Raw genomic sequence first — 21,015 nt, 5'->3', positions numbered from 1 at the left:
CTGCCAGTGGTCTCTGAGCTTTCTTTTAAAGAAAAGTTTCAGGTCAAGTGAAGGGACTGCTATGGACGTATTGGCGGCAGCGTTTTCGTGGGCAGAAGCAGCTAGCTGGTCCGCTAACACGTTTCTTCCGATCTCGCGGTGCCCTGGCACCCAGCACACTACATGGTGTTTCAGCGTGTAGAGCGTACATAATAGGGAGTAAAGGGACACAAGGACAGGATTTTTATGTTTTTTCAAAGTTTTTTAAAGCTTTTACGACACTCAGAGAATCCGTGTATATGACTGTACGTATTAATTTCAATTCTTTAATGTGTTTAACGGCCACAAGTATCGCGTAAGCTTCTGCGGTAAAGATACTTGAATTAGGGTGCAGAATACCGGAATCGGAAAAGGATGGACCAACGGCTGCACAGGACACACAGGTGTGAGACTTTGAAGCATCCGTAAAGAATTCAGGACAGGTGTATTTGTGCTGCAGTTCGAGAAAGTGAGTACATATATGTGCAATAGGTGCGTGTTTCGTTACTTCTACAAAGGAAATGTCACAGTCTATGAGCTGCCACTGCCACGGCGGCAGATATGAGCGGGGGCCATCAAACGGTGTTCATGAAGTGGCACACCCATTTCCTCAGCAAGGGCCCTCACACGAAGTGAGTAGGGCTGTCTCACCGCAGGACGATTGTTAAACAGGGCAGAACTCGACAAATCACTGACGGTAGAGTGAGCGGAGCGTTCTTTGTCTGCGTTCACTTTCAGGTAATATAAAAAGGACATGCAAGATCTCTGCAGGTGGAGCAACCACTCGTTGCATTCAACGTAGAGGCTTTCTACGGCGCTCGTTCAAAACGTGCCCATACAAAGGCGAATGCCTAGATGGTGAACAGGGTCAAGCATCTTCAAGGCGCTTGGTGTCGCAGACTGATAAACAACGGCCCCGTAATCTAGGCGCGTGCGAATGAGGCTTCTGTATAGATTCATCAGGCACTTCCTGTCACTGCCCCATGCAGTGCGTGACAGCACTTTTTTGTAGACTTAACCTGAACCCATTTTCGTCTGCCCATTTAGACACCTTGTTCAGACAGAGCTGAACATGCCGCTCACACATAGCAAGACTACAAGACCTAAAACCGATCTGGACATCATCCACATACATGGAATAGAATATGTTATGTGGGATGCAGAGACGTAAGGAATTCATTTTTATAATAAAAAGGGTGCAACTCAGCACACCACCTCTGGCACACCAGTTTGCTGCACAAATGGTCGCGATAATACATTACCCACTCGAACACGGAATGTACGATTGGACAAGTAACTTTCAATTATTGTTAATATCGTACCTCGTACACCTAACTGTGAGAGTCTCTCAGTACTATTCCAAACCGCCATGTTGTGTCATATGCTTTTTCCATGTCAAGGAATACTGAGAGAAAAAACTGTTTATGTGCAAATGCTTCGCGGATTGCAGACTCAATGCGGATTAAGTGGTTGGTTGTTGATCGACCTTCTCGAAATCAGCACTGGTACGGATCTAGTAATTTGTTTGTTTCGAGAATGTGTATTAACCGGCAGTTGATCATTTTTTCAAAGACTTTGCATAGGCAACTTGTCAGCGCGATGGGCCTGTAACTTGTGACAGACGATGGATCTTTTCCCCTATTTCAAAACAGGTATCACGATAGCCTCTTTCCAGGAAATAGGGATAACACCGGAAAACCATATGGTATTGTAGAGGGAAAGCAGTGTTTTTTGTGTTTCATGGGATAAGTGTTTCACCATATTGTATATGATGTATGGGGTTTTATGGCGCAAGGGCCACTGATGGCCAAAGAGCGCCATTACTAATGATGGGATGTTTAGGCTTGTCAGTGATTTGCATTGTCATGATGTAGGATGGCTGTAAAGGGGCCTTAAAAAGACGCGCTCTGTACAAGCGTAAAAGATATATATACAGTAAAATTATGGCGATGAAGTATGGAGTGGTCTGTGGTTATTGAATGGGTGAGGAGCAATCATAATTGCGGAAGGTGAGAAGCGGTGACTAGCACGTGTGCCTCCTCACTTCCTTTGTATCCAAAGGCATGGAGGCCAGTGCGTTTCTTTGAAAGAACTACCGCAGTATCGGCCTCTCTGGAGAAGCCGTGCTGCGGTTCCCTGGGTAAATAACATTAAAACTGTGTATGTCTCTGAAATAACGGAAGAGTGAGTCATGGTTAAAAATAGGTTCCCTGCCTATGAACATTGAAGGGTGAAGTGGAAGATGTTGGCGGTATGATGGGAAATGTTTTTCTCTGATATCTTCTAGATGCGCGCATTGAAGGAGGATGTGCAGGACAGTAAGTGGCGCACCGCATTTTTCACACATGGGTGGGTCACCACCGGACAAAAGGTGTGCGTGTGTACTATATGTATGTCCTATTCTAATTCTGCAAAGTGTGACTTCAGTGTGACGCGACTTCGATACCGGTGACCAGATGCCAAGACGTGGCTTGATGACGTGTAGCTTATTTTGTTTATGCCTATCCCATGTACTCTGCCAAAAGGCCCTGAGCTTCCTTTTGAGGAAGGGTTTTAAGTCTAGTGCAGGGATGGCCATGGATGTATTAGGACTGCTTTCGTGGGCGGATGCAGCTAGCTGGTCCGCCAACACGTTGCCTTGAATCTCGCGGTGGCCTGGCACCCAGCACACTACGACACGCTGTTTAAGAGCGTAGACCGTGCATAGGAGTGTGTAGAGGGAGATGAGGACTGGGTTTTTGTGTTTTTTGAGAGTTTTGAGGGCTGTTACCACGCTTAGAGAATCGGTGTATATAACTGCCTTATGTAGTTTTAATTGTTTAATGTGTTTAACGGCCACAAGTATCGCGTAGGCTTCTGCCGTGAAGATACTTGAATCAGGGTGCAGAATACCGGAATCCGAAAAGGATGGACCAACGGCTGCATAAGATACAGAAGTATTGGAATTTGAGGCGTCTGTAAAGAATTCTGGACAAGTGTATTTGTGTTGTAGTTCGAGGAAGTATGCACGGATATGTGTAATAGGCGCGTGTTTTGTAACTTCCACGAAAGATATATCGCAGTCAATACGTTGCTACTGCCACGGCGGGAGTTGTGCAGCGGGAGCCATTAGACAGTGTTCAAGAAGTGGCACACCCGTTTCCTGAGCTAGGCCCCTCACACGAAGTGAGTAGGGCTGTCTCACTGAAGGACGGTTGTCAAAAAGTGCAGAGCTGGACAAATCATTGACAGCAGAGTGTGAGGGGTGTTCGTTGTTTGCGTGCACCTTGAGAAAATATGTGAACGATATGTAGGATCTCTGCAGGTGGAGCGACCACTCATTGGATTCAACGTAGAGGCTCTCTACGGGGCTCGTTCGAAAAGCGCCCGTAGAGAGACGGATGCCCAAATGGTGAACAGGATCAAGGATCTTCAAGGCGCTCTGTGTTGCAGACTGATAAACAACGGCCCCGTAGTCTAGACGTGTTCGAATGAGACTTTTATACAGGTTCATTAGGCATTTCCTGTCACTGCCCCATGAAGTGCGCGACAACACTTTTAGGATATTCATAGTCTTCATGCACTTATTTTTTATGTATTTGATGTGTGATATAAAGGTGAGTTTAGAGTCCAGAATGACGCCTAGAAACTTATGCTCTACCTCTACAGGTAACCGCTGGCCATGCAGGTCAATTTCGGGATTCGGGTGGAGGCCTCTCTTTCTAGAAAAGAGAACACAGGTGCTCTTTTGTGGATTTAACCGGAACCCATTCTCATCTGCCCATTGGGACACCTTGTTCAGGCCGAGCTGGACCTGCCGCTCACAAATCGCGAGACTGCACGATTTAAATGCTATTTGGATGTCGTCAACATACGTGCAATAAAACATAGTTCGTGGGATACAACGATGCAAAGAGTTCATTTTTATAATGAAAAGTGTACAGCTTAGTACACCACCCTGTGGCACGCCGGTTTCCTGCACGAACGATCGTGACAAGGCATTACCAACCCGAACACGGAATGTGCGGTTTGACAGATAACTTTCAATTATATTTAACATCCGTCCACGTATGCCTAAGTGTGTCAGGTCTCTCAGTATGCCGAACCGCCACGTCGTATCATAGGCCTTCTCCATATCTAGGAATACAGAGAGGAAGAATTGTCTGTGGACAAAAGCCTCGCGGATCTGTGCCTCAATACGTACGAGGTGGTCAGTGGTGGAGCGACCTTCTCGGAAGCCGCACTGATATGGATCAAGCAGCTTGTTTGATTCTAGGAAATGTGTCAAGCGGCAGTTAATCATCTTCTCAAATAACACCATATTGTATACAATACGATCAGAACCTGGGGCAGATTCGGTGCAGCAGCTCAGTGCTGCCTGCAGCTCTGCTAAGCGGAACGGTTCATTGTATGCTTCATTATTAATTGATTTTCTTTCCAACCTCTCTCTTTCCACTCTCGTTTTGTACCTTTGAAAGGTTTTGGAATAGTGTGTAGAACTGGATACGTGTTGCAAGTGTGCTCCCAGAGAGCCAGCTTGATCTTCCAGGCTTTCCCCCTGGGTGTCAACTAAGAGTAAGGAATAAGCTGGCTGACCTCGAACTTTCTTAACGCTATTCCATACCTTGGCCTCATCTCTATAGGAGTTAACACCCGATATGAACCTCTGCCAGCTGTCCCTTCTGGCCTGCCGGCGCGTCCTCCATCCTTGAGATTTTATCTGTTTAAAATTGAAGAGGTTTTCTGCTGTGGGGGATTCGCGCAGACGCCCCCACGCTTTATTCTGTTTCTTTTGAGCCTCGCGGCCCTCGTCGTTCCACCAGGGCACACGACGTTTGCCTGTCGCCCTGGTTACTTCAGGTATACATTTAGAAGCGGCATTGATTATAAAAGCGGTAAAAAAACTCTACAGCAGCGTCAATACTTAAAGCAGCCATATCCGCACACGAGATATTAGTAGTGTTGTGAAACTCCTCCCAGTTGGCTCTGTCAAGGTTCCACCAAGGAGCCTGGGGTGGAGATTCGTTCTGTCGTGTTTGGAGGAGTATTGGGAAGTGGTCACTCCCATAAGGGTTTTTAACCACTTCCCAGTTAAAATCAAGTAAAATAGATGCAGAGATGATGCTAAGATCGATGGATGAATACGATTTATTTGCGAGGCTAAAAAACATGGGTTCTTTTCTGTTGAGTAGACATGCACCCGTAGAAAACTGGAAATTCTTTATGAGGTGGCCTCGCGCGTAGGTGCGAGAGTCACCCCACAGGCTGCTGTGAGCATTAAAGTCACCGAGAACGAGATAAGGCTCGGAAAACTCATCAATAAAAGATTGAAATTCGTGTTTGTGTAGCTGGTAGTGTGGGGGTATATATACTGAGCAGATAGTGATGAGTTTATTTGCAATTATAGCTCGAACGGCTACTGCTTCCAGTGCCGTTTGGAGCGGAAAGTGCTGACACGCTACGTTTTTGTCTAGTATGATGGCTACACCGCCAGATGATGCAAGAGTATTCTGGCGGTCTTTCCTAAAAACAACATAATGACGGAGGAAATTGGTCTGTGTAGGATTAAGGTGTGTCTCCTGCACACACAGTACCTTTGGACGAAATGTCGTGAGGAGTTCTTGTATATCGTCAAGATTGTGTAAAAGTCCTCTAGCATTCCATCGTAATATGTTGTCCAATTTGAATGTCTGTGTGTGTGCTGTGTGTCGCAAAGGAAGGAGAGTCACTTATTTTACAGAGCCTTTGCCAGGCCCTGTGATTAGGGTTTTGTCTTTTTTTGGAGCGGTCGAGGGATGCTCGCCGCTCCTTCGGCGCAGCTTGCGCCGGTAGACCAGTAGTGTCCTTCGCCTCTTGAGAGGCGACAGACAGTCGCTCTACTGAGCGGTGTTTGCGTAGTGTAGACTTCGCCGCGGTCGACGAAGTCTTTGCCCCCACCAAGCCGGAGGTCGATGGGACCCCCTTGGTCTCGTCATTGCCCTGGCTGCTGCCAGAGCTTGTGGAGGCCACTGGTGTGGACTGAGTGACAGTGGGCAGGGCAGCGCAGGCTGCTCCCGCCGTAGGGGTGTCATGAGTAAAGGGGCATGGGGCCCGTGCCGGACCGCGCAAGGCATCGATGGTGTGCAGGGAATGGAAAAGTACCCGATGGTGTGCACCCCCGCCACGTCGACGCAAGGCAATGGCCAGAGAAAGGCGCGTGCCACGCGACCCGAGCTGAGGTGAGAGACCACAGAAGAAGAGTTGGTCATTGTTCGGTGGAGTTGTCGAGGAGCAAGGTGGTGCAAGCCAGCGTCGCGCCCGCGAAGAGAGCAGCAGAGCCGAGTTCTGGAGGCAGCGTTGTGTATGTCCCGGGAGAGTGGCCGTCGACCTTGGTGTCTACCGAGCGAGGCGTCCCGCGCTTGCGGCAGCCTCATCACGCAGGTCTCATGGCCTCTGTGGCACTACCCCAGCTCGACGAGACGGCAACCCACCGACAATCACCGGAGAGCCACGTCAACAGTTCGAGCCAGTGGCACTGAGGATAGGCCTAGGGTTAGGCCTAACCGGACGAGACGACGTTCTCGACGAAAGACCGGAGGGTCAGCGGGGGAGACGATCAGCGAGGCGTCTGATCGACGACGACGACTCTTAAGACGTCGACAGGAGCAGCGACGACGGGACAGAGCATTGACTTTGGAACTGGATTGAGTCAGCAGACTCCACGAACGGAGTAAGAACGTTCGATGTGTAGCGCGACTAACTGAGAGGCCATAGTGGCCAGGCGCTCGAGTAGAGAGGAGCTAGACATAGCTCGAATGTTTTGCAATTGTCTGTTAGTGATTGCGCAATAGCGTCACATTTCCTAATGGTACTTTTTGTCGTAAATTTTGAGTGCGTGTTAGTGTTCTGTTTGCCGTGGTGTGTGATAAAAATTTGTTTGCAGTAATGCCACGGTCTCCCAATTCTCTCTCTCTCCCAACTCCATCACATATTGCAAGCGCTCCCGAGATACGTGACAAGGGGCGAGTGGCGTTAGCCTCGGCACGCTAGGCGTGGTCCGGGCAACTGCCAAGGGCCTTAGTGATGCCGCCCCTCGTTGCACCACTTCGGTGAAGGATGTTTTCAGTGGGAATGACGATGCAATCCGTTGTCTTGCTTCGCAGAATGCTTTTACCTTTACAGCGATTATTTCCTTTTCTTTCTTCCAGGCCGGGCAAGCTCTGGAGTATGCGGGGTGACTGCCCTCACAGTTTGCACAATGGACCTCGTCATTCCTGCAATCGTCAGTACTGTGGCCGGTGGTGCCACACTTATCACAAATAAGCTGCCCTCGGCAGCTCTGCGATCCATGACCAAATCTCTGGCACTTGAAGCAACGCCTCGGGTTAGGGTATGCGGTCGGACACGAAGTTTCACATAGCCGGTTTCAAGAGTCTTGGGAAGTGTGGTTGAACTGAAGGTAATTATTAGATGCTTTGTTGCGATTTCGCTGTTGTTCCGTCTCATTTTGATTCGCTGAACAAGAATTACACCTTGGTCCCTCCATCCATCGAGGAGTTCATCTTCGTTCAATGTCATAGAGTCTTCGTCCGACACTACGCCTTTCACTGTGTTCAACGTTCGGTGTGGACTTACAGATACAGGTATGTTACCAAAAGCTACTAGGTGTGCGAGTTTGTTGAACTGCTATTTGTCTTTTAGTTCGAGCAGCAGGTCCCCACTTGCCATCTTTGTGGCCTTATAACCGGCTCCAATCGTCTCTTTTAGGCTCTTGGCCACTAGGAATGGTGAAATAGCTCTAGCTTTTGTCGTCAGTTGCTCACAGTGAAGCACATGAAATTTCGGAAATGTTTTTTGCTTTTAGGACAGAAGAGTGACATTGCGTCAGTGCGTACCCTTATCGGGGCACGATCGGTTGAAGAAGGGTTGAAGGTTCCCATAAAAAAGTAATTTGTTCGGAAACGGCGCCTACCACCCACCACGGAGCCCAACAAGGGGACGTCGCAGAACATGTGAACAAGTCTGCGCAACGCCAGTAGTGTGCCGTTCCTATAACCAAATATGGTTTACCCTAGGTAGGATAGCCACACAAGGTTAACCCTTGCCGCCAGGAAAAGTGGAAGTAAATGGAAGAGAGCATAAGTCAGGAAAGATTAAAAGTGAGAGGTAAAGACGAAGATAAGGGGAGAGAAAGAGACAGGAAGAGGCGACTGCCGATTTCCCCTGGGTGGTTCAGCCCAGGGGTGCTGTCTACGTGAAGCCAGGGCCAAAGGAGTGTGTTGCCTCTGCCGGGGGGGGCCTTAAAGGTCCAATCACCCGGCGTCGGCTCAACCCCCAGGATCCCCTTTTTCCCGGACACGGCAAAGCCACGCACGGCGAGGCGTGGGAGGGGGTCGAAACCCCCCCTTTAGCTCGAGTCCGTGGTGTCGCTACACACCAAACGCCTGCTTGCGCAGACGCCCCTGCGGGGTTTCACAATTGTGTGCCCCTTTTGTTTTGAATGTGGCCAATACTGTAGTGGATCATACCAACGAAGTGATTGGGTAGTGGATCATACCAACGAGGTGACTGGCGCGTGTAGGGGAGTCTAGTGAAAGAGAACAAAAAGGATGGAGTTGTGTTGGATTGTGTTTGTCTGAGTTGCTCTTGTACGTTACATTTGGTGGCAGCGGTGACAACGGTAACCCATGCTTACACGGAGCAAGGCTTCCGCGGCGACAGCAATAGTCGGTGGTTCAGCGATGAACCCTATGGAGGACGATACGTCGTCGCCGGCCGTGGGACCTGCTGTCCCGACTACGGAGGGAAGCTTGGCAGAGGCCGCGGGAGCCCCCGTCTCATCAAACATCCCGCCACCCGCACCCCGTCAGCCTCTTCCGTCGGAGTTTGATGTCCAGGGCGCACCAACTCACCCTCCACAGTCAAGCACCGCGCCCAGTCTACCTATGGCAGATTGCCTACAAGCCCTGGCTTCACAAGGTGAGGCCGACAGAAGAGCCCTCATGCAAGATTTCGAGACTCGCTTTGCTACTCGCCTGCTATCTCTTGAGACCGCGCTTGCCCAGCGTACCTCCACGGCAGATGACGTCGTCGCAGACCTGGCTGCACGGGTCTCTATCATCGAGGCACAGTCTAACCGTCAGCAACGCGTGTCTACATCGGTCAAACAAAACAACATCGGTCGAGCTCAGTCTCGGTTTTTTGGAGCACACCTTCTACCACCTACCTTTGATGGTACCACATCGTGGGCAGCATTTCTGGTGCAGTTCGAGTCTATTGCTACACTAAACGGCTGGACAGTTCAAGACAAAGCCCAGGTGCTCGTTCTGCAACTCCGTGACGCCGCGGCTGAATACCTCGAGTACATTCCCCAAGACATCCGCTCGAACTATGAAGCACTGGTGTCGGCGCTCGAACGCCGATTTGGTGACCGTCATCTTCTTCAGCTCTACCTCACACAACTGAAACACGTCCGGCAGGGTCGGCGAGACCTTCAAGAACTCGCTGCTCACGTCGATAGCTTGTCCCGGAAGGCCTTGTCGGGTTGCCCTACCGCAACCACGGACCTTATTGCTGCTAATGCCTTTGTTGACGCCATCAATAACAGAAACGTCCAGCGCTTCGTCCGCCTTGCTCGTCCGATCGACGTACCATCAGCTCTAGCCGTCGCTCTTGAGGCAGAGATACAAGAACGCTCGCAAGCAGCTGAAGGTCCGTACCGGAGGCCAACCTACACGGACGTGCCCTCCGGGGCCCGAAATTCTCCTGCTCGGCTACACGAGCATACAGCGATGTTTCGCTGCTACCACTGCAACGACGTTGGGCATTTTGCTCGTAACTGCCCTGGAATGTCCGAGTCGCTGCCAAACTCGGTTGCTCGTGCAAAGCGTCCCTTGGGAAACTACAGTGCGGGCCGCCGAGGGCAGGACCCCGCATGATGACTGAAGCCCCTCTCCTTTCACTTGGCCCCTTCACCGAGATGCCAACTCTGCCGGTGAAGCTTGGAGATCCGCCGCAGCGTGTTGAAGCACTTGTGGACACAGGGGCTGCCTTCAGTTTTCTCACATCGAGTTTCTTGTTTGGAAGATTTTCGGTGAACCCTGCACAGGTCGATCGACCCCATCTCATCCTGGCTGACAGAGCTGCTCTACCTAGCCTAGGCGAAGTCTCCTTGAATGTGTGTGCGCTTGGGAAGAAAGCGAGACATCGGTTCCTTGTCGTCCCAAACCTGTGTGTGCCAGTGATCTTAGGCTGTGATTGGTGTGCAGCGTTTGGCGTTCGTTTGCACTTTAGCGGCACTGATTGCACCATTGACCTGATATCTACCACGTCGATACCACCGCCGGCAACTCTTGAAGCCTCCAATAAAGCTTGTCCTTGGCAGTCGTATTTCCCGTTTCATCAAGTAATTTACAGCACTGTTCGCAAAGTCTGTTCCGTGCTCGCTGCCAACTACCGCATGATGAAAAGTCTGATTACTAAATTTTCTTCGCAATTCGGCATTCCAAACACGAGGACATGTATGGCCGTCGGTGCAAACAGAAGTGAACAACCCGAAGTTGGAAAATCATCACCTCTTTTGCATCCTGTGATTACGGCAACTTCAGTTACCATACCCTTGTCGTCTGCTGCGTGGGTGCCCGTTTACAGCCACGCAAAGTCTTTTGCCGACACGGACATTCTTGTAGAAAGCACCGTTTGCTCCCGGCCTGGAGGTGAATTCGCAATGCCACGGGCCCTCCATCACTGTTCCGGCAATACCTTTGCAGTGCTTGTCTTCAATCTGTCCGACAGTAACCTGCGCGTGCCGTCAGACACCGTTCTCGGTACCTGTACCTACCTTGAAGCCCCGTCTGTCGTGGCAGTAGTGCAGCCCGGAGCACCTTCTCCACCAGCTACTTCGCCCTTAGATTGGAATGAATTCAACTTCGGTCCCAACTTAACTCCGTCACAGAAATCAGAGATACAAGCACTTCTACGAAAATTCCGTAACTGCGTGGCCATGTCACCCAGTGAGCTCGGCCACACTCCCTTGGTGCAGCACAGAATCGATACCGGATCTGAAATTCCTATTTGACATCACCCGCGGCGAGTCTCTGCCTCTGAACGCGCAGAAATCGCTAAGCAAGTGGATGACATGCTTAAACGTGGTATCATATCACGCTCGTCCAGTCCCTGGTCGTCCCCCGTAGTACTCGTCAGAAAGAAAGACGGCACGATTCGTTTCTGTGTGGATTATCGACGACTAAACAGTGTCACCAAACCTGACATGTATCCACTGCCTCGTCTTGATGATGCCCTTGACCGCCTGCATGGTGCCAGTTTTTTCACTACGCTGGATCTTCTTTCTGGCTATTGGCAAGTGGAACTAGACCCAAATGACGCTGAGAAGACCGCCTTTACAACTCCCGACGGACTATACCAGTTTAACCGCCTGCCATTTGGCCTCTCCAACGCTCCTGCTACATTTCAGCGATTAATGGACCGGGTTCTTGGGCATCTGAAGTGGTCGATGGCTTTGGTTTACTTAGACGACATCATCGTTTATGCTCCTACGTTTCCCGAACACCTCAGGCGCTTGGAAATGGTCCTGCGTGCTCTACAAGACGCTCGTCTTTGCATTAGGCCTTCAAAGTGCTTCTTCGGCTTCTCGGAAGTTACTTACTTGGGACACGTAGTCAGCGCCAAAGGCATCAGCCCTGATCCGACCAAGCTCCAAGCCATCGCCTGTATTCCGCCTCCCACCACGGCTAAGCAGCTTAAAAGTTTCCTAGGCTTTGCTTCATATTTCCGGCGCTTTGTCCCTGACTTCGCTTCCCGCGCAGCACCTCTCAACGAATTGTTGAAGAAAGAAGTTCGCTGGAAATGGGGTCCCGATCAAGAAGCTGCCTTCCGCGACCTCCAGACTGCCCTTCAGGCGCCACCGACACTCGCGCACTATGACGAGAACGCGCCGACTATTCTACACACGGACGCCAGCGGGCTTGGCCTCGGAGCTGTTCTCTTGCAACTTAACGAGGACGGCCAGGAGAGGCCGGTCGCTTATGCTAGCCGCCGGCTCAGTGAACCAGAGAGCCGATACCACGCCTCCGAACTTGAGTGCCTGGCGGTAGTTTGGGCAGTTGAAAAATTTCGCCCGTACGTTTATGGTAAAAGCTTCACGGTCGTTACCGACAACATCGCCCTTCGCTGGCTTCAAACAAAAAAAGACCTCAACGCTAAGTTAGCCAGGTGGGCTCTAAAGCTGCAAGATTATACCTTTTCTGTTGTCCATCGGAGTGGCGCTCGCCATCAGGACGCTGACTACCTTTCTCGCCACCCGACAGCTCTCAACGGCACCTCGCCAGTCACCGCAGTGTTTGATTTACGCGCCACACAACCACAAGACGCAGAAATCCTCGATATAATCCGGCGGTTGTCCGGGGAAGTACGCACTCCCAAGCGTCGTCGTGAAAGTCTCGCTGCGTCTTATGTCGTCCGAGATGGAATCCTTTTTCACCGAAATCATCGGGATGGGTCGTGTGTGCCTGTCGTGCCTGCAGCCATGCGACAATCGGTGCTGTTCATGTGCCATGACACCCCGACTGCCGGTCACCTCGGGCTTCACAAGACACTGGCACGCATCAAAGAGAGGTTTTGGTGGCGACGCATGCAGACTGACGTCTCCCGCTACGTTTTGTCGTGCACGGTCTGTCAGGCACAGAAGGCCGTCACAAATCCGCCACCGGTCCCCATGCAACCTATTCATCCTCCGGAAACGCCTTTTGAGATAGTGGGACTTGACCACATGGGCCCGTTTCCACGTACGTTGCGCGGCAACAGGTTCCTCATCGTTGCCACGGACTATCTCACGAAGTGGACCGCAATCAGGGCCGTCCCTAACTCTTCGGCGCAGCACGTCCTCCCGTTCATAAACGAGTGCATCGTTTTTCGGCACGGTGCACCACGCTTGCTCATCACCGACCGCGGCACGGCCTTCACGTCGCGTGCATTCAGAAACCTATTGAATAACCATGGAATTCAACATGCAGCGGCCACCCCTCAGCACCCACAAACAAACGATCTGGTGGAACGTACAAACCGTACCATAAAGGACATAATGTCGTCGTATGTGAGTCCTAGTCATGACAACTGGGACGAATACGTTGCCGCAGCTGTCTTCGCCCTCAATACGTCACAGCAGGAAATCACACGGGAGTCACCGTTCAAACTTGTCTACGGAAGGACGCCAAGGCTTCCGCAGGAGAGTTTCTTTGGGTTGAGCACAACGGCGCACCACCGTCCGGACGACACCAGTACTGCGGAGCACCTTCGGAAGGCTCGCTTTAGAGCGCACCTGGCCATAGCGCATCACCAGGCGAAATTCCGCTCGCCTTCCCTTGAGAATTACACCCCTTTCAAACCGGGAGACCTAGTGCTGGTTAGACGCACCCAGCATGCTCCACAGCGCTGCCAGAAGTTTATTCCCCGGTTTTCGGGTCCATTTCGGGTGGTGAAAGCCCTAGGCCCTGTTACGTTCCGCTTGGAAGTTATTCCAGAACTGGGCACCAAAAGCCGAAACCGTGTTTTTCCCGCCCATGCAAGACAGTTGAAACTTTATGTGCCGCGTGATTTTTGTATTCCCGCCTCTTCATCTTCAAGCTCCGACTCTGGGGAAGAGGGGGTGGCGAATGTAGTGGATCATACCAACGAAGTGATTGGGTAGTGGATCATACCAACGAAGTGACTGGCGCGTGTAGGGGAGTCTAGTGAAAGAGAACAAAAAGGATGGAGTTGTGTTGGATTGTGCTTGTCTGAGTTGCTCTTGTACGTTACAATACATTCTAGCTTGCAAATTCCAGCCAGATATGCTTTTGCTGCTTGCACTGAGAGGAAGCCTTTGCTATTGCCATCTCCTTTACCTACGGAACACCATGCAGCTCCAGACTTCTTTAAAAGATTGGCAAAGCTCCTCTGGTCTCTAAGCCACCGCTAGCACCTTCATAGTTCCACTGGCAATTACGTCCATGTTCCACGCCACAAGAGGTGCCTTTAGGTGTGCACATAGCACAATGCTTTCTCACAACTTTGTCAGAGTTGGTGGCAGACACAACGCAGCTATTTTAGTGTGCACCCCCGCTTTATCAGCTTCTGTCTAAAGCAACGTCCTTGTCCCTGTTACTCAGCTTTTCTGCTTCTTTCGCAGCACGTTTCATTGATTCTTCAGTTGCAGTGTTGACACGGTCAAGTAGTTCTGCATTGTACAGTGAAATTAGAACAAAAGCAGAGAGCAGAAAAGACAGGACAAGAGAGACAAGACTGAGGGAGAGCTCACTACCAACTGGTTTATCATGAAAAAATTAGGAAAACATACGCTCAGTACATCACAAGACCTGCTACCGATTACGGTAAAGAAGCTCAAGCTCTTTCCTCCTCAAACACACAGACATTTGGCTGACACAATCAGTGCCCTTCTTCTTCATGTGAAATGCCTCAAAAAGCTTGCGTGCAACAGTTTCCCTGCTGCCACCTTCAGATCGGCAAACAAAGTCACGCAGCCACACACCAGGCAGTGCACGGAAAGATGCGTGCCCTGATCATTACCAAGCGTCAACTAAGGCTCACGAGCCATTGGTTGACACACCTGGCCATTTGGCCAATGGCAACTCATGCACAACCCCCGCCACACAATCCACATAGCGCCTGGAGTGCTTGATTCCACAGATCTCTTTAACCATCGCCAGATATGTGCACACACAGCTTCGACAGCTTGCACAGTGCTGAAAAGACGATCAGCACATGGTGCTTAGTCGCCACTTTTTTTTAGTTATGCACTACTTTGTGGATGTGCGGTATCACCCCTGACCTCTTATCGCTTTTCTGTGTTGCTTTCCCACTGCCCATGCCTTTTACCTTCTGCAGCAATGACTGCACAGTAGCAACCAGGATAATGTCCGGATAACCTGACAACTGCTGTTGTTGCGCTTGTTGATAAAAACTGCCGAGGGCTACATGGATGCAAAACTTTTGGACAGCGGACTAAACTAAGCGACACACTCACATGCTTTACAGTCTTTGAGTGAGCCGAAACGGCAGCACAGGTTTGCAGGAGCATGGATTATAGGTCCAGCAGACATGGGAGTGTGACAAAAAAAGATTCACATCTAAGAACTGCAATTGCCCTTCTGAAGGAATCTCATGTGTGAACGATACATGAAATTCCTTCAGGCACACACGTCCCGTACTTTTGTCTCTCTTGCCATATCTTTCTTGCGCTCTGCTTTTATTTTAAGACCATGAACCAAAGCATTTTATTGTGTACAGTGAAAATTTTGTAGCTGGTTTCAGCAGGTTCAGTATGGCACACAAAGTATTCAGCGCAGTTGCTGCTTTCCCGATGGGCTGGAAGGCATAGACCCAGGGTCTCAAACTCACCTCAGCTAGCTCCCTGCCAGGGTGGCCTAGTGGTTATGGCACTCGACCGCTGACCCGCAGGTCACAAGATCGAATCCCGGCTGTGGCAACCGCATTTTTGGTGGGAAGGAAATGCTGGAGGCCCATGTACTTAGACATGGGTGCACGTTAGAGAACCCCAGGTGGTCAAAATTTCCGGAGCCCTCCACTACGGCGTCTCTCATAATCATATCATGGTTATGGGACGTTAGACCCCAACAGTTAGGTATTATTATTATCACCTTAGCTAGCGGGTCGCAGACACAAAATTTAGTCCCACAAGGGCCAGGACAGTGAAGAAGGCAGAAGTGGAGTGAGGGGGTTGGGGTAGTCTGTACAAAATGTCAGCTAAACGTTGACATTAGGCGGCGTTTCCTATATCTCATATATGGGTCATTTCTGAAGAGAATTTGGCGTCAGCACTCGAACAACATAATGATATTGATCTCCAGTATGACTAAAATCTGGATGCCGATTCTGAAACATGCAGTTTTTGTTTCACGGTTATGTTTCAACACATGACAACATGGGATGCCTCACAAAAAATGTGCATGATACCAATCATGTCCATGTAGCTCATGAATCTACTTATCAAGAAACTTTTTTTAAATATGGGAGGAAGACGATCATGCGCAGGCCAGGCCACTAGCAAAAGGTCCGCAGGCTGCAGTGTTTGAGACCCCTGGCATAGACAATCCACGCATTGACTTGACAGAGGCCCGCAATTGTTTGCTTCCACGCCTTGAATTGTTACATCGCACAGTGCTTTTCAAAGTTGAGACAGCAGATGCAGATGATGCAAGCTCTTGCTGCTGCATTTTCAACCAGCTGCAATTCCCCACTGTACACTTGAGGCACAAAGCTTCTGGCAATCGCACAGGACAGATGGTTATAGGGATTTATGACTCCACCTTTCTCTGGATCATACTCCAGACCAACCAGTACAAAAAAAAACTTTTTATGTGGGTCTTGGTGTAGTTCTAAATGCAGCTACGCTACCGTGAAACCTGAGGAAGTGCGTAGCATCCCTTGGTGCTTCCAACCCCCTTGTCAATCATACGAAAAGGCAGGCGCATAAAAAAGGGCATTCAAGCTCAGTGAGTGCTGCATCTTGGTCAATCAGTGAGCATACCCTTTGGCAGCTTTCCTCCAAGAGAAGAGAACTTTTCGGGGTTCTTGAGAAACTCGACTATTTCTTGCAATTCTTGCTTGGCTTCGTCAACCTATGAATAAAGAGAAAGTGAAATGCAGGAAATAAGGTTCCAGCCTGTTCCAAGATTGATGAGCCAACAAGAGCATTGACTTGCAGATAATGATCAAGGGTCTACTTAGGGGAAACAGCCATACAGTCAAGCCTACTTTTAATGGTACAGGTTTGAACAAGATATCGGATATATAGTGCAACACGCTTATAACAAAATTGACAAAACCAGAAAGTTCCATCATTATAACCAATTATCGCTATGTCTGGACCAGCTAAAGAAGAAAACTTACACACACTCCCCTGTGCATGTAGGCTAGGTACTCACCAAGATATATAATAATATAATTGTTGGGGTTTGGCGTAGTAGAGGGCTCCGGAAATTATGACCACCTGGGGTTCTTTAACGTGCACCTAAATCTAAGTACACGGGCCTCTAGCATTTCTCCTCCATTAAAAATGTGGCCGCCACAGCGAGATTCAATCCCGCGACCTTCGGGTCAGCGGTCTAGCATCATAGCCCCTACACCATCGTGGCGGGTACCAACAACAAATGAGAAGTAAGCCAATGCTCTTTCTTGTTGTTTCTCTCATTTTTCATGTCTTTTAATGTTTCACTAAAGTGAAACATTAAATCAGTTTAAATAAATAAATTGTTCTTTCAGAACTCTATTGTCATTAATTTTGCCATCATTGGTCAATTACTAGAAGAGGAAATGAAAGTCAAAATTTCGTTTTTGAATTTGTGCCAAAACTTCAGCACCTGAACGTCAGTGCGACATCACGAATTGCAGCCTTTTGCGTATTTTCGCCCCACTATTCAATGAAATTTCTGAAACTTGCTACATTAAGCCTTAGGTCCCCTAGACACACAATGTGAACAATCTTTACCGGGACAATCGCGCAGGCTCTATCAAACGTTTTCAAAATATATGACGTCACAGTGAACTGATGCAGGAACCTCAAGGCAGTGGCACCACCCATATATATATATATTTTTTTGCGAATTTTCTCGCTTACCAATCATCTCACGGTAAGAGTGGTGCTTTTGGTATTATGAAATTGTAATTTACTAATATGCGAAAAATTGTTTCTTCAGTGTCCCTTTAAAAAGTCGGGAGAGGCCCTGCCCAGATTACCAAGGCGTGGCAGCTGGTTGCCTTGGCGACTAATGAACAGTCTTGATCAAAAAAGTTTCCATACTTCTAAAGTGCGTATTTCTTGATCTAAATAAAACTTCATGTCTTGTAGACTCATTTATTAGAGCTTGCGGGATGGGAACGTCACACAACATGCCTGATAGTGAGAGAAAAATGATCACGTGCCTTCTATAGCACAGCGTGTCGTATGCTACTGTGCAAGATTGGCAGCCACAGACTGTCACATTAAGGAACCACCTGGGGTTTTTTAACGTGAACTTAAATCTAATGTAGTGACGAGAGGACGACGACGAAGCACACGAGCAAGCAAGCAAGCAAGCCACAGTGTCAATAGTAGCATGGAACATGAGCTCACGTTTGCCCGGATTTCGGCTGCTTCACGCCCGCCACTCTCTGACGCCCTACTCTTGAAGTCTCTCGACTTTCCCTGAAGACTCATCAATAAACCACGTCACATTTGGTGGAGGTACGTAAATTCCCAGTACCAACCTGGATCTTCGCTCCCGGGAACTCCCCCCATTCATGACCACATTGTCAACATGGCCAAAGAGACCTCTTCAGTCTGGACCTTCGGCAGTCCACGTCACCTATGGCACCGTGTATTGCCAGAGAGATCCGCCCATCTTCACCGGCCCAGGTGACTCGGACGTGGAAGAATGGCTGTGAAAATTCGAACGTGCAGTTCCAGCAACAAATGGGACGGCCAAATGAAGCTTAGTTACGTCCAGTTCTACCTTGCGGACATCACCCAACTGTGGTATAACAAGCACGAAAGCAACATTCCCACTTGGTCCGTCTTTAAGACTTCCATTACGGACGTCTTCGGTTGGCCATCGGGTCGCAAGCTTAAGGCAGAGCAGCGCTTGCATCAATGAGCGCAGCAACCTGGCGAGAACTTCACGGGCTACGTTGAGGATGTAGCCTTCGTTTTTCCGCCGTCAAGACATGTGGCGAACACCGGACAACAGGCCCATCTGCTTCGCCTGCGGTGTCGTTGGACATGTCGCTCGCCACTGCCGCCGTTGCCGACCTTGTTTCTTCGACACCGTGGCCACGCCTGATCCTTCGTCGTCACGCACACCACCCAGGTACACCGCTGATAATCGACCATCCTTCTCCAATCGCTGATCATCATCTCCTCGACAACGCTCTCTGTCACACATGCGTCGATGCTCAGCTACAGAGGAGGGAAACTGATTGCTGCAGTTCCGGAGGCAAGAGCTGCATGCAAGTCGAACTGCCCAAGTCCTCCATGCGTTTCACCGCAAAATGTTATTGACGTGGATGTTGAAGGAACCGCTGCAGTAGCGCTTATTGACACAGGGGTGCCGTTTCCGTCATCTCTGAGACACAGTGCCGCAAGATAAAGTTGACAATGTCACCATCAGGACTAATGCTCCGTACTGCCAGCTCACAGTGCATTGCACCGTCAGCTGTTTGCACTGTGCGAGTCATCATACAAGATGCACTTTACGTGATAGAGTTTCTTGCTACCGTCTTGCTCCCACAACATTATTCATGGGTGGGACTTCCTATCGAGTCATAGCGCCATCATAGACTGTTCTCGTGCAGAAGTAGCTCTTACGCCGCTGCAGGCCTCTCTTTCGACGGACCCTCCTCACAAACTTGTCATCGCTGAAGTTGCAGATATTCCCCCAAAAACGTGGAGCCTTGTAGCACTGACCTGTACGACCAAACCAGATGGAACAGCACTCTTCGTCCCCTCGGAAGTATTTCTTTGTCGTCACGGCTTACAACTGCCCTTTGCAGTACTATAGATTAAATCTGGCACTACGATAACGTTCGTTGCCTACTCGTTGATGTTCGCCGTTACCTTGCTTCACGGGGAATCTTTGGGGCACGAACAAGACGTCGACCTCTTGCGTTCCCTAGACTTCTCTGAGGACCAACCCTACCTTCAGCTGAACGCCATGACATCACCTGTTCCCAACCCTTCAGCCCCAGATAATTTCCACCCTTCTATTGCCGACGATCTACCGCCATCGCATCGCAGTAATCTTCTCGCTCTCTTGCAAGACTTCCACTCGTTTTTTTATTGCACCCAGCCAACCTTGGGTGCACAATGAGCGTCACACACCACATCGACACCGGTTCACGTACTCCCTTACGCCAATGACCCTATCGAGTTTCCGCAGCAGAACAGCAAATTATCAACGAACAAGTCGACAACATGCTTAAACACGCAGTGATTCAGCTGTCCCAGAGCCCCTGGTCCTCTCCTGTTGTACTTGTGCACAAGAAGGATGGATCAATAAGGTTCTGTGTAGACTATCACTGCCTCAATAAGATCACTCAGAAGGATGTGTACCTGCTGACGCGCATCGATGATGCTCTCGACTACTTACAAGGAGCAGAATATTCCTCGTCTTTAGATTTACGCTTGGGTTATTGGCAAGTACCGATGGCTGACACCGATTGTGCAAGGACTGCTTTCGTCACTCCTGATGGACTCTGTGAGTTAAGCGTCATGCCATTTGGATTGTGCAGTGCCCCGGCTACTTTCGAACGGATGATGAACAACATACTTCGTGGCTACAAATGCCACACCTGCCTTTGCTCCCTTGACGACATTGTAGTCTTTTCTAGGGATTTTCCTACTCACCTTATTTGCCTTCGTAAGATTTTGACGTGCCTCACCTCAGCTGGTCTTCAACTTAACAACAAAAAGTGTCATTTTGTGACACGCCAGTTGACAAGACTGGATCACGTCGTCTGCAAGGAAGGCGCTCTTCCGGAGCCAGCGAAACTCCGGGCCGTTGCCAAATACCCCAAGCCCACTTGCATGAAGACGCTTTGAAGTTTCATTAGGCTGTGTCCTTATTTTTGCTGATTTGTCCACGACTTTGCTTCCATCATCACCCCTTTTACCAATTTTCTGACAACCTCTAATGGCTTGTCTGCTTGGTCAAGAGAGTGTGTCACATCTTTCGAAACACTACGGTGCTTACTAACATCGCCTCCAATACTTCCGTCCCTTCAGCCCTGATGGGCCAACGAAAATCCATACTGACGCCAGTGGCTCAATAGAAACAGGGACACAAAGAATACGTCGTCGCTTATGCGAGTCGAACTCTCAAGAAACTCTAGTGCAATTATTCGGTCACTGAGAAGGAAAGCCTTGCCATAATTTGGGCTTTGGCTAAGTATCGTCCGTAACTTTATGGCCGTCCTTTTGACATCGTCACGGACCACCATGCTTAATGTTGGCTCTCGTCGCTGAAAGAT

At 49.6% G+C, this 21,015-nt stretch overlaps 1 protein-coding gene across 1 annotated transcript in view; it reads right to left on the bottom strand.

The window, feature by feature from the left end:
• Positions 1–21,015, bottom strand: part of LOC119393149 (ATP-dependent zinc metalloprotease YME1L) — a 232,881-nt gene that overhangs the window by 110,327 nt on the left and 101,539 nt on the right. The window contains 1 exon segment of the mRNA XM_049416127.1: positions 16,541–16,631. Coding sequence (XP_049272084.1) covers positions 16,541–16,631 — 91 coding nt within the window.

The sequence above is a fragment of the Rhipicephalus sanguineus genome, chromosome 5, assembly GCF_013339695.2.
Source record: "Rhipicephalus sanguineus isolate Rsan-2018 chromosome 5, BIME_Rsan_1.4, whole genome shotgun sequence".
Lineage (NCBI taxonomy): Eukaryota > Metazoa > Arthropoda > Arachnida > Ixodida > Ixodidae > Rhipicephalus > Rhipicephalus sanguineus.
Note: the sequence above shows the minus strand (reverse complement) of the source record. Positions and strands in the feature narration are given on the sequence as shown.